The sequence below is a fragment of the Aplidium turbinatum genome, chromosome 2 (genome assembly GCF_918807975.1).
Source record: "Aplidium turbinatum chromosome 2, kaAplTurb1.1, whole genome shotgun sequence".
NCBI classification, from domain to species: Eukaryota; Metazoa; Chordata; class Ascidiacea; order Aplousobranchia; family Polyclinidae; genus Aplidium; species Aplidium turbinatum.
Genome location: NC_137473.1, coordinates 38509089 through 38523799, shown reverse-complemented (window position 1 = coordinate 38523799; position 14711 = coordinate 38509089). Strand labels below are relative to the sequence as shown.

The following is a 14711-nucleotide window of genomic DNA, read 5'->3' as shown; positions in this document are numbered from 1 at the left end:
GCCATCATCAAGACCAATATTATATATATAATAAAATATTAAGACTGTTGACCGATCCTTTGGTACTTAGACAGTGTAGACAGACCAACTATGCAAAGGGATATGATATAGCAACTATCAGTAGCCTATCCATTTTGTTAACACTGTTGATATGATTTTTTTGTATATATTTGTATTTCTTTGGTCTTTTCACTGTCTCCTTGTCATATGACATGTAACAGTTTATGTTCTTCACATTGACCTACCCCTGGCACCTGCTGGTTTTGTTGGCTCTTTCTTTCCACAAAGATAAGAGTTAAACTGACTGGTAAAGCGGCGGTCGATTACTCAAGTGGCAAGAATACGGTGCGATACTGATGAGCCCAGCCTCATGGGCGAAACACGTGTCTATCGCTGTCTATTCGATGCTACAATCGGCTGCCAAAATAACTTAAAAGTTTATGTCATATCTCATATTATTCTTAAATCAAATATAGTTATTACTATCTAAACCAGTGGTTCTCAAACTTTTAGTGATTTCGTACCACTTAGCAACTTTCACTAGCGCTGCGTACCACCCAGTAGCATAGCCAGGAATTTTGAAAAGAGAGGTTTGACTTTTCCGAAGGCAACACACAGTGGCGGGGGGTCTGGGGGACCTCCCCCAGAAAATTTTGAAAAATTACTTTGAATTTGGTGCCTTCTGAGAGCATTTTCAACAAAAGTGTGGCATAGCAAAGTACCACTTGGAAAGCTCCCGCGTACCACTAGTGGTACGCGTACCACAGTTTGAGAACCACTGATCTAAACCCTTGACAGCCTGTTTCACCTTAAAGGAGGATCATCAGAAGGTCCTTATTCAAATAGAATCTTAAAATCAACTTATTCAAATATTCAAACTTTAGTATTTTTATGTTTTTATTATATGACTCATCAACTAATGTGATTCTTGTAGCCTATTTTTTATGTAGGCCTAAACATTCTATTGTAGCTATTATTTTTGAAAGTAGCTAGGCTAGCCTATATACTATTGGTACTAATTTAACACCTGACTAGCCTACCCAAGCAACTATTCATACATATTTTGAACCCTTCAAGGTCTTGACAGTAAAGTTTCCGATTGTTGAAGTGCTTTTGCCGAGGAATTATTCCATCTATTAGGTGTCGCTGAATGGAGAACAGTCCTTAGAATGCATTGCTCAAGTGCACTCCCTGAGAATCGAACCAATGCTGCTTGATCTTGAAGCTTCGTTCACGAAATCACATGCCGACCAAGTGAGTATTCGCTGTTTCACGCACCACTCAGAGTCTTGTCTGTTTGAAATGAATGTTATGACAGGTTAGAAAGCTTGGCTGTTCACATATTTTTCCTTGAAGATGTCTTATCTATAATATGTTATATTCTTAGTTAGAATTTTGTTTGTGTCTTAGCAATTGTTTACAATGTGGCAAAAATATAGTCTACACTTTGCAAGGAATGTCAAACATGCTATTTGTATTCTGGCTGGTGGAGGAAGTCTCTATGTCTGCTCTTCACTCTTTTCATCCAAACTTACACACTTTAGCTTCAACAACCAAGTACAAGTTGCTTGCTTATCAAAAAACAATGAGACAGCCACTGTAAAAAAGAATTTAAGTGAGCTTTTTGCATCTTTCATGTCATCTCCTGTGACTGATGTCGAAACTTTAGTTGTAAACTCAGATACTACTGCAGGAAAAATGGAAATACTGATTATGGAAATTCAAGCGGAAGTTTGTCGAGCTGTTGAATCAATTGAAGATGAAAAGCATAAGTTTATCATTGATAAGTGGAACAAGGACAGCAACACTGGCGGTGGTGTCACCTGTGTTCTTCAAGATGGAAAAGTTTTTGAAAAAGCTGGAGTTAATGTTTCTGTCGTCAATGGAAACCTCACAGAAGGTGCAGAGAAGCAAATGAGAAGTAGAGGAAAGAAGTTTAAACGTCACAAAGATGGGACATTACCCTTTGTGGCAATGGGTGTAAGCTCAGTTATCCACCCTACAAACCCACATTGTCCAACCATCCACTTCAATTATCGCTATTTTGAAGTGACAAATATAGATGGAAGTAAAACATGGTGGTTTGGAGGAGGCACTGACCTAACCCCAATGTATATAGATGAAAATGACATAAAACATTTCCATAATGAATTGAAAAAAGCATGTGACCAGCATGACGTTACTTTGTATCCAAAGTATAAGAAATGGTGTGATGAATATTTTTATATTCCAATACGAGGAGAATGTAGAGGAGTTGGTGGTATTTTCTTTGATGACATGGAAGAACCAGGTGCTGAAGAGGCCTTTGCATTTGTGTCTTCTTGTGCACATTCAGTTGTTGATAGTTATATACCAATTATCGCAAAAAACAAACATAGGCCATTCACACCAGAGCAAAAACGCTGGCAGCAGTTAAGGCGTGGCAGATATGTTGAATTCAATTTAATTTATGACAGAGGAACTAAATTCGGTTTTCAAACTCCTGGAGCTCGAATTGAAAGTATTCTTATGTCACTTCCTCTTACTTCCAGATGGGAATATATGCATGTGCCTAAAGTAGGAACAAAAGAAAATGAAATGTTACAAGTCCTCAAGAATCCAAAAGATTGGGTGTAACCATAATTATTAGATTAACATTTACATTTCAATTTTTTACAAGTTAAGACTCTAAAACCACTTTAAGTTAAAGACTCATTTCAACAATCTAAAAAATCATGTCACAATTTCAACAAAAATTAAATTTAATGAAAAACGTTTTGGATGTTAATATTCATTTTACTATTTTGTGATGTTTTTTCACCTTAACTTTTCAATGGGTTGTCTCATTTGACATTGTGGTTTAAAGTTTAAGAAGCTTTGCTTTTAAAACCTGCAAAATCTTTTGTGATTTTCAAGGGAATTATGGAAATTATGAATTTTTTAATTTCTTGCGTCAAAGAATTTGAGTACACTTTAATGTTTTTGAATTAATGTATAGGCCAATCTTCTCCATTCTGCTACTTTTTAACAATGCCAATTGTTGTTGCATCAACTTTTTGGCCAATACTTGTAAGGGCTATGTCTTTTAACACTTTGAGTCATTAACCTGGACAAAATGTCAGGCAGGTATAAAGCAGTAACTATGCTGTTTGTTTTTCCCACTCATGCAGACTACAAGCTGTGTTCAAAGTGCGGTGAATCATGCATTGTTTTAACTTTGTAAATCGAGTAAATGACTGCAATAAAAACTATTTCTGCAATACTGTGAGGATCTCACCATGTAACACCCTGTGTCAATACTCATAAAATTAGCAAGCCAATGACTGATGAAGGAAAATCCATAGGCTATTGTGCTTATACAGTGAATCATGTTTGCTTTGATATGTAGTTTGTTTTGCACTGCTCTAGTGTTGGAGTCTAATGCTGTGTGATGTTTTAAAAGTTGATGTGTGTTTGTTTATGATTCAAGGCTTATTTGTGGCTATTCAGATGTTTTATCAAGCCAGTTGTAGAATTAGGTGATTATATATTAATATCTGCTGTTAAAATAAGATTGTTTCCAACCATGATCGGTTATCAAGTCAGATATGAATCTTATCATGTTTTGTATAATACCACCTTTCACTTTCAAGTAAACTCCAACGTTTTGTTATTTTAATGTGAACTATAATTTCCTATGAGGGAAAGATAGTGTATAACCTTTGTTTTAAACTTATGTTTTGCTACGGCTTGTATTGTGGTCACAATAGAGTTGACTTGGTTTACAGGCAACTGCAACCATTGCTGTTATGAATTAACATCATGACTATGTTGACATGTTTAGTCATTAATTAATTACAAATTTCGCAGACTTTGTTTGTTTTCATATAAACCCTTAACGATAAGTTTTAAGAATGGATTGAGTTACTCAAGCAACATGAGAATTTTGTATGCCCTATTCAGTAAGTGCTCTTTTCAATTATTTCTAATCATACAAAAGCTTCTGCAACGTATTTTCCGTTTTCTAGTCACTAAGATGTCAATATATATTTGCATTGATTTAATTTACTGGCACTGTTAATATTTTCTACCAATCAATGAAATTTGAAACAATGCTCAAGTGTCTTCCTCACTTTTGTCGAGGGGAAGTTGTGAAAGGTTTTGGTCGAGGAAGCAAAGAACTCGGCATACCTACAGGTAAGATTGTTTAATTGCTACTTAGCCCAGAGAGCCAGCATAAATGCATGGTGGGCTTGTGATATGTTGTTGGTTGCATCAATTCAACTTTAAACATGTTTCTGGCTAGGTAGCAGTTTGTTTTTCGCTGATGTCGAGACGGTTTAATAATAATGTTACACTGAATACATTAGCCGTGGTGCTGCGAGTGATACATTATATGACATTCGACAATCAACAGTACATACATATATGAATTCCCTTTTCATTTTCCTTTTCCGTGTCAAAACATCTATAGAACATTTCATTTAAGGTTGATTAGTCTTTAAAATACTGTCATGCAAAATTTGCTTAAGTAATAGCCTACATGAATATTATGTCCTATAAAAATTTGTTAATTACAGGATATTTGCCTTGTTACTGCTTTATTACAATCATCATAAACCAATTTTGATTATACAGGTCTTGAATTAATCCTCGTGTTGGGGTGAGGCCTGTTTGTCGAGGGCGAAATTTTTCTCTCCACACCTCACAGTCCTTTGGGTTGACAAAGTTGACACAATCATTCTTAAAATTACAACTTGATACATCCTAATCGCTTAGGAATTAGGGTGGGAGTAGATTTATCAACCGATTTTGTATCATTAGCGTTGTTCCGCTAAGTGTAAGAGCCAGTTGCAAATCCAGCTCTTCGTAATTTTTGCAGCAAATTTTCCTGAATCTGTGGTCGAAAGTCTCCCAAAGTGCCTCCCGACTGGTATATATTATGGTTGGGCTCAAGTAGGTCATGGAGATGTTCACAAGATGGTGATGAGCATTGGCTGGAACCCATATTATCATAACGTCAAGAAATCAATGGTAAAGATCGAAATTGCACATGACTAGGGAACTGTGTTTCAAAAGCTAGGCAAACCGCTACTACCATAGCGTGCCCGCAGCATCAGGCTAAAACAGGTCGTTTGTAAATTGTATCTACATTTGTGAAGCAATGTTCGAGATACTTTTGTAAGTTTTTGTTTGATCACCCTTTGGAACATTGCTAGCAAGCTATACAAAGCTGAACGGTGTTTGAGTGTATGTTTTTCTGGGTCTGCTACTATTCGGTGAGTCCGATTCGGTGAGTTCCTAACCTCTAACCCCTAACCCTAAAACGGCAATGATAATTAGGCTACGGTAGGCTACCCGATAATTTAAAAAAAAAATGAAAAAATCACCGAATAGGGATCGGACTCACCGAAACGGGCCATTCCGTGTTTTTCTATGTACTGCGTATGTGGCGTTGCCTACGTCTTCCATTTCGCTAAGTGGCCTGCTGTGGTGTTGCCGGGTGGAAGTAGATCTTTTACCTGTGATTAATTAGTTTAGTGCACGTTTTGTTGTTACTAATTTTCTGTGGGTATAGTTGAATTTTACGTTAATTTGTGCAGTAACAAAGTTGCCGATGCTTATTACATTGGTTTACCAGATTTAACTTCCTGTCAGCTTTTTACTTGTTAATGTCCATCTAACTTTTAATCTTTGTTCGAAGGAAACGCATATAATTCACAATTTTTCTTCCGATTTCTATGGATCTTCATTGAACGTTGTATTGCTTGGGTTTATTCGAGGGGAACAGGATTTCTCGTCAATAGGTGAGTTGATGAAATACGAAGCGGACTTCTTAACAAGATATATGAGGCAGCCCGGCAGCTAAACAAGAATTAGTTAAGAAATATAAGAACGTATTGGCCATGAGCAGCAGTTGGTGTATCAGCGTGGAAGACACTACGCTCACGCATGAGGAGCAAGTGTTTGCCGCCGGAACCTGATAGTTGCTATTCAAAGTGCAGCGAACTGATATTTTAACTAAATAATTGAGATAGCAGGACTGCATGTAGGACAGGTTTCGGCCCAGCCGTTTTCTCAAACTTAAGCCCAAAAGCCCGTCCCAGCTCATTTTACATTCCTCCCACTACGATGATAGTTTCTTGGTATATGTATTATATATCTCAAGTTTTTCAGAAATTCCACTCACTTTACTATAAAATAAATCTGAAAAACGAGTTGATAAACTAATCAGACTTATAGTTCAATGCCACTCAATATAAAACTGGATTTATAAATAGGCTTAATATCAATCAAAAACGTGTCGAAACTGTATAATGTCCAAATGTGTTTTTGGTGTCAAAATGTATGCTTTGCTAAACTGACTTGCAATCGAGCGAACCGTTATCAAATATTTTCCTCGAAATGAAATTCATTTTAAATGTTATCATTCAGTCAACGCTACGTACTGTAGTTTCGCAAAACCCGCATATTTTACGTTGATACAACGTCTGCAGACGTCGTTGTGTAAAATCATCAGTGTGAAGCACGCGGATTTGTCCAGCTGGGTACGTTTGTAATGTAACAGGGTATGCGGTCACTGTTTAATCTTTTTTTTTCTAGATGATTTAATATCCGCAATCAACAACGATATCAGCATCGCCAAGACGGAGTTGGACAAAGAAGACATGCTTCGATATAAAACTAATCCATTTTTCAACGGTGATGAAGCGCAGAAGAATGCTCTAACCAACGGTGAAAGCACGTCTTGTAACGGCAGCCACTTATGATAACCAGACATCAAAATTTTATGATTTTTAAGTTTGATCGCTTTGTTTCGTGTCGCTTGAACAAAACTCACGCCGATGTAATGAAATCATATGGACGGTCGATACATCTCCGGATTACAGAACGGTATTTTTTATTATCCCTCTCACCAAATCGACGTTTTTTCTAATACCACCCTGTTACCAACAGAGACTGTGTTTGTCACATTCGAAATTCTTAAATATTTTTACATATAACACCGGTAATATGACAAATCCATTTTGTAAAACACACAGCAGATTTTTTGTAGAAGAAAGTTAATATGACCTGCCTTGCTTTTGTAAGTCACGTTTTCTATTTATGTGGTAACTAATTAATAGTTTAGGAAACGATAAAGCTTGATCGTTATTGTGTCGGTGATTAAACGATCTCATTTTCTCATAGTTATTTATTTTCATCTTGAAACTACTGACAAATCACGTTGAAGTTTTGTCTATCAACACCTTTAACTTGGTTGTTTAAATAGAACGTTTTTTTTTCGAAAGTTTTCATTTAAAATTACCATAAACCAGGTCTGCGCACCTTTGATATAGTATTAGTCTAAAACGATGTAAAGTTTCATATTTTGCTTTCATTCCCATCACGCAAAAACATTCTCAGTCCTTTATTTAAAAACATTTTTCAAAAGTTTAGTCGTGATCTTCATTTTTAAATTGTTTTTATATATGACGACTAAATCAAACGTCAGCAAGGTTAAATAATAAATATAGCATTCATTTCACTTCGTGAGTAAATTTTAAAGCAACTACTCATTCAATCGATCCGACACAAATACAATATGACGACATTTCATTCCTTTATAAATGTCTTGATGCCTTTTAAGGTACTGTTACTGTTTAGCCTACACAATACTAGTGTGTCGGAGCAATGTAGTGTTCCGTAGTTTTCTTTATGCAGTTTTAATTAACTTATTTGTTCAAGATGTCTTTTGCATAAATCATTGTTACAATTTCGTATATCTCACTCTCTAATCAAAAATTATTTCGAGAGCAGCGAACCATACGATCGTTTGTTTTGGCCCGATGAATCTGTTCACTTGTGTGGACCAAGTATATGATCCCAACTTTCCTAATTGGTCTTTACAATTGTTAGGCTACACCTTCAAACGTTGAATTAATGTAATGAGGACAAATTTTCTTGCTAGGGTGAATGAGGGTGAACAATTTGTTGCAGAAGAATTTCCAATGTAAGTGAAGAATTGAAAATAGGTCAACCTACCGTAAAGTAGTGTCACTTCTGACGACAAGATAAGTTTAACAGTAATTTGGTGATATTTAAAGATGTTTTCCAAAAGTGGGCACTTCTTTGGTGTGCTTTCCAATTAGAAGTTTCTCTGCACTTACGGCATGAAACAGCGAGATCCGGGTGGGATTGCTTAAAAAAACAGTAAGGTCCGGACCTTGCTCAGGCACCATCTGACTTGCATAGGCTACACAAGAAGTGGAGTGTTTTTGGTAAAATATGTCTCAAATCTGGGAAGAAATACGCTGTTTTTAAACTTGTCTGTGGTACCATAGCATGTTGGTGTAGAGCGAGTGAAACATGTTGCAATAAATTGTTTTCATATTTGAGCATGAACTGTGCATTGCCCATACCAGCTTTGCAAGATCACTTTGTTTTCATCTTGGATTTTGTTGTGGAGGCCCACAATTAAGCTGTTAAAGTTGTCCTGTCAATAAACAAGCTCGCTCTCACAAATTTGTTTTGAATTACCTCCACATTGCGTACAATAAGAAATGAGTAGTAGCGCTCTACTTTTTTGATAGCGGTGATATTATCCAATAGCCTATCACTAGGCTCGACCGCAAAGGCAATCTGACTGTTGTCGAATATTGATGGAAATGGTTTATTGAATTGGAGCGAAATTACAATGATTCTTGACGTTTTTGTCAACGATCTCTCAAACCACAATTCCGAGTGACCAGAAAAGTGACAAGAGAAGTCGTTTTTTGAAATAACATAAAATCAGTGCTGTATTTGAGGGTTTACGCAGTAGCCTATACTCCCTGCTTTTTCGAGCAACTGTAGTATACCCTCTGAGGACAATACGAATTAGCCTATTGAGAGTTTCAAGGAAAATCCGTGAGAAAAAACACAGTTGACTTAGCGGCAAAGGATTATTTGATGTTCAGAAACATTCCTCTGATACAGAATTCTAAAATGGTGCTAATTAACGCGAATCAATTCATTCAGAGCATTGTTAGCTGAATGCAAACGAGACTTTGCGCTAGTGCCGACACTGACATTGGTCAGCTACTGGTTGATATTAGATAGCCTATTGCTAACGGTAGGCACTTTAACATTACCCACTCCCACTCGTCGAAAAGCGTACTCGCGATTCAGCTGATTTCAGTCCTGTGACTCGACACGTGATATTCTGATCGAAAAGTTTTGATACAGAGAAATTTAACTGAATGCTTCGCTACAACCAGCGTTGCCTAATGGTTAGGGCAGAGGAGTAGTGATTTTGTGGGTTCGATTCCCACCCTCTGGCTAATACAGTCAACCCCGCTTAATCGGCCCACGTTTAATAGGACCACCCGCTTATTCGGACCATTTTGCACTGGTCCTGAATCCAAATCCATTTTTCTGTACATTTTTCCCCGCTTAAACGGACCACCACCCCGCTTAAACGGACCACCCTCCGCCCTAAAATAGGCCTTTATAATTAACATTTTTTACTTTTTGTACATTTTTCTGCGAGGTGACGCGTCAAGAGTTGTTGATGGGCAACGTGCTACGTTCTCGCTAAGCCATTTTAAAGTGAAGTAGGCTACAGATAAACAAACGCTTGTTGTCACGTCATAAGGTCAATTGTCATCTATCAGAATTGCAGTAATTGTGATGCAGCACCGAATACTGTATTGTTGATGGTGTTTTGGTTGTGTTTATAGCCGCAATTGTAAAATGCTTAAACTATTTTCAAAAACGATGAAAAAAATAACGAAATTCGTTCTCCCCGTTTAATGGGACCACCCGCGTAATCGGACCAATTTGGCTTGGTCCCGATGTGGTCCGATTAAGCGGGGTTGACTGTACTATTTTTTTTTCTGCAACTGAACTGAGTGCAAGAAGGATCTTAATGACTGTGCACAATCAATGGAGTTTATAAGGAAAATTGTGACTAAAACACAAAGTAATTTCACATTGAAAAGCAGGCACTCTTCGACGAGTGGGTAATGTAAAAGTGCCTACCATTGCTAACTTGCAACCTGAAAAAATGATAGAAGGAACTTTGCGTCATGGAGAAGCAGAGGTGAGAAGACGCTTTGACATTGATGAAATACAGTCAAACCAAGGATTAGAGACTTTAGTGAAAAAGTTGAAATTGTGCCCTAATAATTTGAAGCCTCTCTTGACAGCTATTTCAACTTTAGGCCTACCTTGTTCGACAGCAGAATGTGAACGTGGTTTCAGTTTAATGAACAATATTATAACTTAATAATAATAATAATGCTTGTTTTTATATAGCGCTGTATCCATCGCGGAATGCGTTGCTCCTCAGCGCTTTAGCCTACAAAGCAGACAGTATCACAGGTTTAAGAGCATCTTTACTCATTGATAGTGCCGAAGGCTTAGTAGGGTAGGTTATAATGAGAACCTCATCTTCTCATCCCCCGATGCTTGGATTCAAGTATGGGACTCACCACTCATTGATAATGTGAGCTGTTTGATGTTTATTAATTGCAATGCACCACCTGTGGCTCAATTTAGCCTAGTACCGCTAAAAATATATAACATCCTGGCTGCTAAACCACCGATCAGCTAAGGATGCTAGATCCCAAATTTGTTAGGAGGACAAAAATGTAGATTCCTCTAGGCAGGCTGTTAGGAATGTATTTATAGAAAAATAAACAATATTGTACTTCTCCAATTTTGATGTTGATAATTCATGTTATGATAGAATAAAGATTACTATTTTGCAAGTTGTGCAGGCTACTATTTATCATTTTGACAAATCTGACAGTAAGTGATACCCTGTGCTTTTTTTACAAATACAGCACTGCATAAAAGCACAAATCGCGCATTTGCCTACAGCTACAAGGCAATATTGTGAGTTTTTACATTGCTACACCTAACTTACATCCATCGTGAATATGCGTCGATAGCGCTTTGTGAAGCAGATAGTGTGAACAACATTAAACCAGCAATAAAATTCACACAATTAAAATGTCCATACCAATTTTTTCCAAGTAGCCTAACCCGGTGGAATTTCGACAACAGCTACAATCTGAAATTCTTTTCTCAGGATCCCAATGTTACAATTCAGCTATAACAAATAAACATAACGCGTTACGATACGTCGAAAATGCGTAACTTAGATCATGCGTAATAAAGCTGCGATAATTAAGTAAGCCTTTTTTCAGGTGAACACAGCGCGCACAAAGCTGATAGATAGCCTATGTCAGACGATTTAACACATACTTATAATCAAATTTACAAATTAGCAATCAATTTGTACTCACATCAATCTAGGCCCGTAATTGCCGGGGGGGGCTTGGGGAGGCAATGCCCCCCCAAGCTCAAAGTAAGAGATACATATTGTAGACTGAGCTAAAACGTTTACTTCAATTCTTCCCTTTATAAAATCACTTAACAACAATTATTTTGAGTAGCCCTCCCCTTTTAAAGTAGATTAAGTTTGTTTTATGCTTCAGTAGTTTCGTGTGAAGTCAGCCGAAACAGCAGCCTTTCCCTCGCAACTCACTGGCAACAGTGGTACGAACCAGTGGTGCCACTCCTAGCGTTTTTCCACTAGATCTGGTGTTTTTGGGTTGCATCTAGTGTTTCTTTCTGCTATCTAGTGTTTTTTTAGCGATTTACCGCTATGTTGGTGTGCATAAGTTTGGACAGTGTTTAAAGTAGCCCCACCTATTTTTGTTTGGCTGCATCAATGTGTTTGTATAGTGCTTTTCAAAGCGGACTCAAGCTTTTTGTCTAGTTATACCCAAACCCAATGATGACCAAACTTGAGATATTTAGCACAAATACTTTAAAAAATACACACAAATGACTGCGAAAAGTGTTCAAAGTAGACTAAAGTAGGTAGCGTAGCCTACCTTATGGTAGGCTTGCATTTTGTCGGCTTACATTTGATGAGTGTGGAGTTCTTAGACTACACTACCTCAGAGATGATTGTGAGTAATATTGCGCTTTTGACAATATATTTGCAAAGGCTAAATTTAGGGAAATTTGGGAAAATTTTGTTCGCCTCCCAAAATGTTTTACTCTCTTACGGCTATGACTTCAAGGCTCTCACTTTCAAGGCAATTAAGTTCTATTTTGAAATTTTAAGGACTTTTAACACTCACTAACGCCAGTTGGCTGTCATTTTTGTACATTGTGCATGTAAATGATCGTGTATTTGTGATACTAGTGTTTTTTTTTAATCTAGTGTTTTTTTCAGTCAAATCTAGTACTTTTCCATGACAAGAGAGTGGCAACAGTGGTACGAACTATCTTGCTTCTAATTTTGTAGTTGTTATGTACTGGTAGGGTAATGTAATAGGCTAATTATATAGGGTTATTCTAGACAGATTGCACTATAATGATTTTAAAATTTGGGTGAGTTTTTTCGGCAAGGCATCTCAGGTAAAAGCAATTGCAATGGAGTAAGATGCTGGTTTTGGAAATATTGTCCATGAATATCTCTTAAAAACAAATCCATCAACATTGGTAGAGCTTGGATAGCTGTTAGTGTTTTTTGACGTTTACTGCCGAATATTACACCCCAAAGTGGATAAATTGATTTGGTGCAGACCTGTAGCCTACCAGACAAAGTCACGAGGGTCATTCCTGACAAAGTTGTGTGTTAAAAATATTGCATCTATTCTATTGTGCAATCATTGTGGCTGAAATTACCCATGTTTTGGCTGGAATTATCCCAATCATTCGAAATTACTGCTATCTAACACCTTGTGACTTTATAACATATGCCGTGCCTTTGCTCGAAAAACCGCAAATTAGACTCATTGCAACTACAAATGTTATGTGCATAGCCTTCTACTTTGCAACAGCTTTTGAGCCCCCCCCCCCCCCCAAGCTAAAATGTATAATTACGGGCCTGCATCAATCTCTTTAAAGCTGCTTATCCGAATTCTACAAATCTCGACTTACTAACAAAGTCCGAACTGGCTGACAAAGCGCTGTCACAAACCAAGTTCACAAGTAAACAGAACTCTTGCCCAACATTTAGCTGCAAACTGTCTGATAATATTTCAGGCACAAGTGCGCTTAATTATTAAGATAAATTTTTATATGTTTTGAAATTCCCAAGTTACAATAAAAAAGCAACAAATCAAAAACAATATTTTCGATGAAATCATGGAATGTTGTTTCTGGACGCGATGAACTAAATCCCAAGGGGCGATGATTTTAGTAAATTGTTACGTCACAAAAACTTGGAGCCGCCATGTTTCGCAAGGGCGTATGAAATCACCGAAATATTTCCCAAACCAAAGTGTTTTTTGTATATTGTTTCAAACCAAGAAACTTTCCAGTTAATCAATTTGCAGTTGATGAATTGTCAGGAGAAAGCTGCCATGCCTTCAAAGAGGGCATTTGTCAATATATTGCCATTCGTAAACACGTACGTGAACCTCAAGGAACTCAGGCAGCGTGGAGAAAATATCTTACAGGTAGCAACACTAAATTTTTGTGCGTTCACCGAGAATTTGTTTTCCATAACGACGTTCAAATAGCACTCGCAGTGCAAATAATTGCTGTACATAAAGGCTATATAACTGCAGACAGTGCACACCGTTTCGACCTCCCGGTCTCATCAGTGCAGTAGTTAGTGTTAAACTGTTTTATTTGCATCGACAGCGCACGGGTACAAATAATTGACACGGCGAGAGAGCACAAACAAACATAGCCAGGTCGAAGACTTTCAGAAACCGGCCTGCCACACCCCGCGGCGGCGGGGAGCGGCGTGATTTATGGGGTGACGATGCACCCGGAGGGTTAAGTCCACCAGCTTAGGTCGCGAGGGCCAGGCTGGGGAGTCGAGGTACCTGTGGAGGGAGAGTGTGGATCGAAAAACTATATGGCCCGTCCGCAAATTTAGAATGGCGGAGCGGGCCAGGGAGACAGGCTCTTTCTGCATAGCCCAGAAAGAAGCCCTGCGACGAACCGGGCGACCCGTCGTGAGTGGACGCTGGAACCGGCAGTAATTGACCGCCGGGCAGCGCCCACGTCTCCTTCACGCGTCCTCGCGCAGGTACTTTGACTCTTATACCCGGTCTGCCAGTAGGCAGAGCGGATAAAATTGGGGTCTCCCACGAGGAAGAGAGTCGAACCATTTAAGGATAATTTGGCTCTCGTGGCAGACGAATATTCAATAAAAATGTGGAGCAGAGGCTCGATGAATCAATATACTGTAATCAAAAAAAAAAAAATCTATATATATAGGTGGGAGTGTAATTAATACTCACTGGAGAAGAGTAAGCTTTCATTCGGCGAGCACGGATGTGCACTGGCCAGACGTTGAGGCAGGTTCGCCCAGCTGGGTCCGGGAGGCTAGCGATCGAAACCAGAGGCACTGATAGGCTGCATTACCGGTAAAAATAGAAAATTGGGGTAGAAGTTTTGAGGCTGCATCGAGTTGATCAGGGGATCGTGTTGATCAATGCATTGAAAGCGGAGCGATGTTGATCCGAGCGGGCAAGAACAGCGTTACAAGGCGAAAGCAGCGTATGACAGTTCGAAACAATTGATTGATTAGTACATAGAGAATCTAGTGATGATTGAAATTGCTTAATTGCTATTAAACCAGTCTCAAGTCACAATGTACATGAGGTATTTTATTTCCTTCCTTTTTACTTTAGAATGGTTGTTTTTGAAGAGACTGGAGTATCATATAAAAGAAATGGCGCAGGTTTATAGACATAAGGTGATGACATAAGGTGATCAATTTTAAGCCAATATTGTTATAAGGTTATAACGTC

At 38.1% G+C, this 14711-nt stretch overlaps 2 protein-coding genes across 2 annotated transcripts; both read left to right on the top strand.

The window, feature by feature from the left end:
* The first annotated feature begins 1413 nt into the window (after window positions 1–1413).
* LOC145788258 (oxygen-dependent coproporphyrinogen-III oxidase, mitochondrial-like) lies at window positions 1414–3986 on the top strand. Its single transcript, XM_082600038.1, has one exon. The coding sequence runs from the start codon at window positions 1423–1425 to the stop codon at window positions 2614–2616; it is 1194 nt and encodes a 397-aa protein (XP_082456164.1). The 5' UTR covers window positions 1414–1422; the 3' UTR covers window positions 2617–3986.
* A 4-nt stretch (window positions 3987–3990) lies between these two features.
* On the top strand, window positions 3991–8336 carry LOC145788259 (riboflavin kinase-like). The gene is made up of 4 exons (XM_082600039.1): window positions 3991–4155; window positions 4841–4992; window positions 5663–5765; window positions 6562–8336. The coding sequence occupies exons 1-4, from the start codon at window positions 4056–4058 to the stop codon at window positions 6726–6728; spliced, it is 522 nt and encodes a 173-aa protein (XP_082456165.1). The 5' UTR covers window positions 3991–4055; the 3' UTR covers window positions 6729–8336.
* The last annotated feature ends 6375 nt before the right edge of the window (window positions 8337–14711 follow it).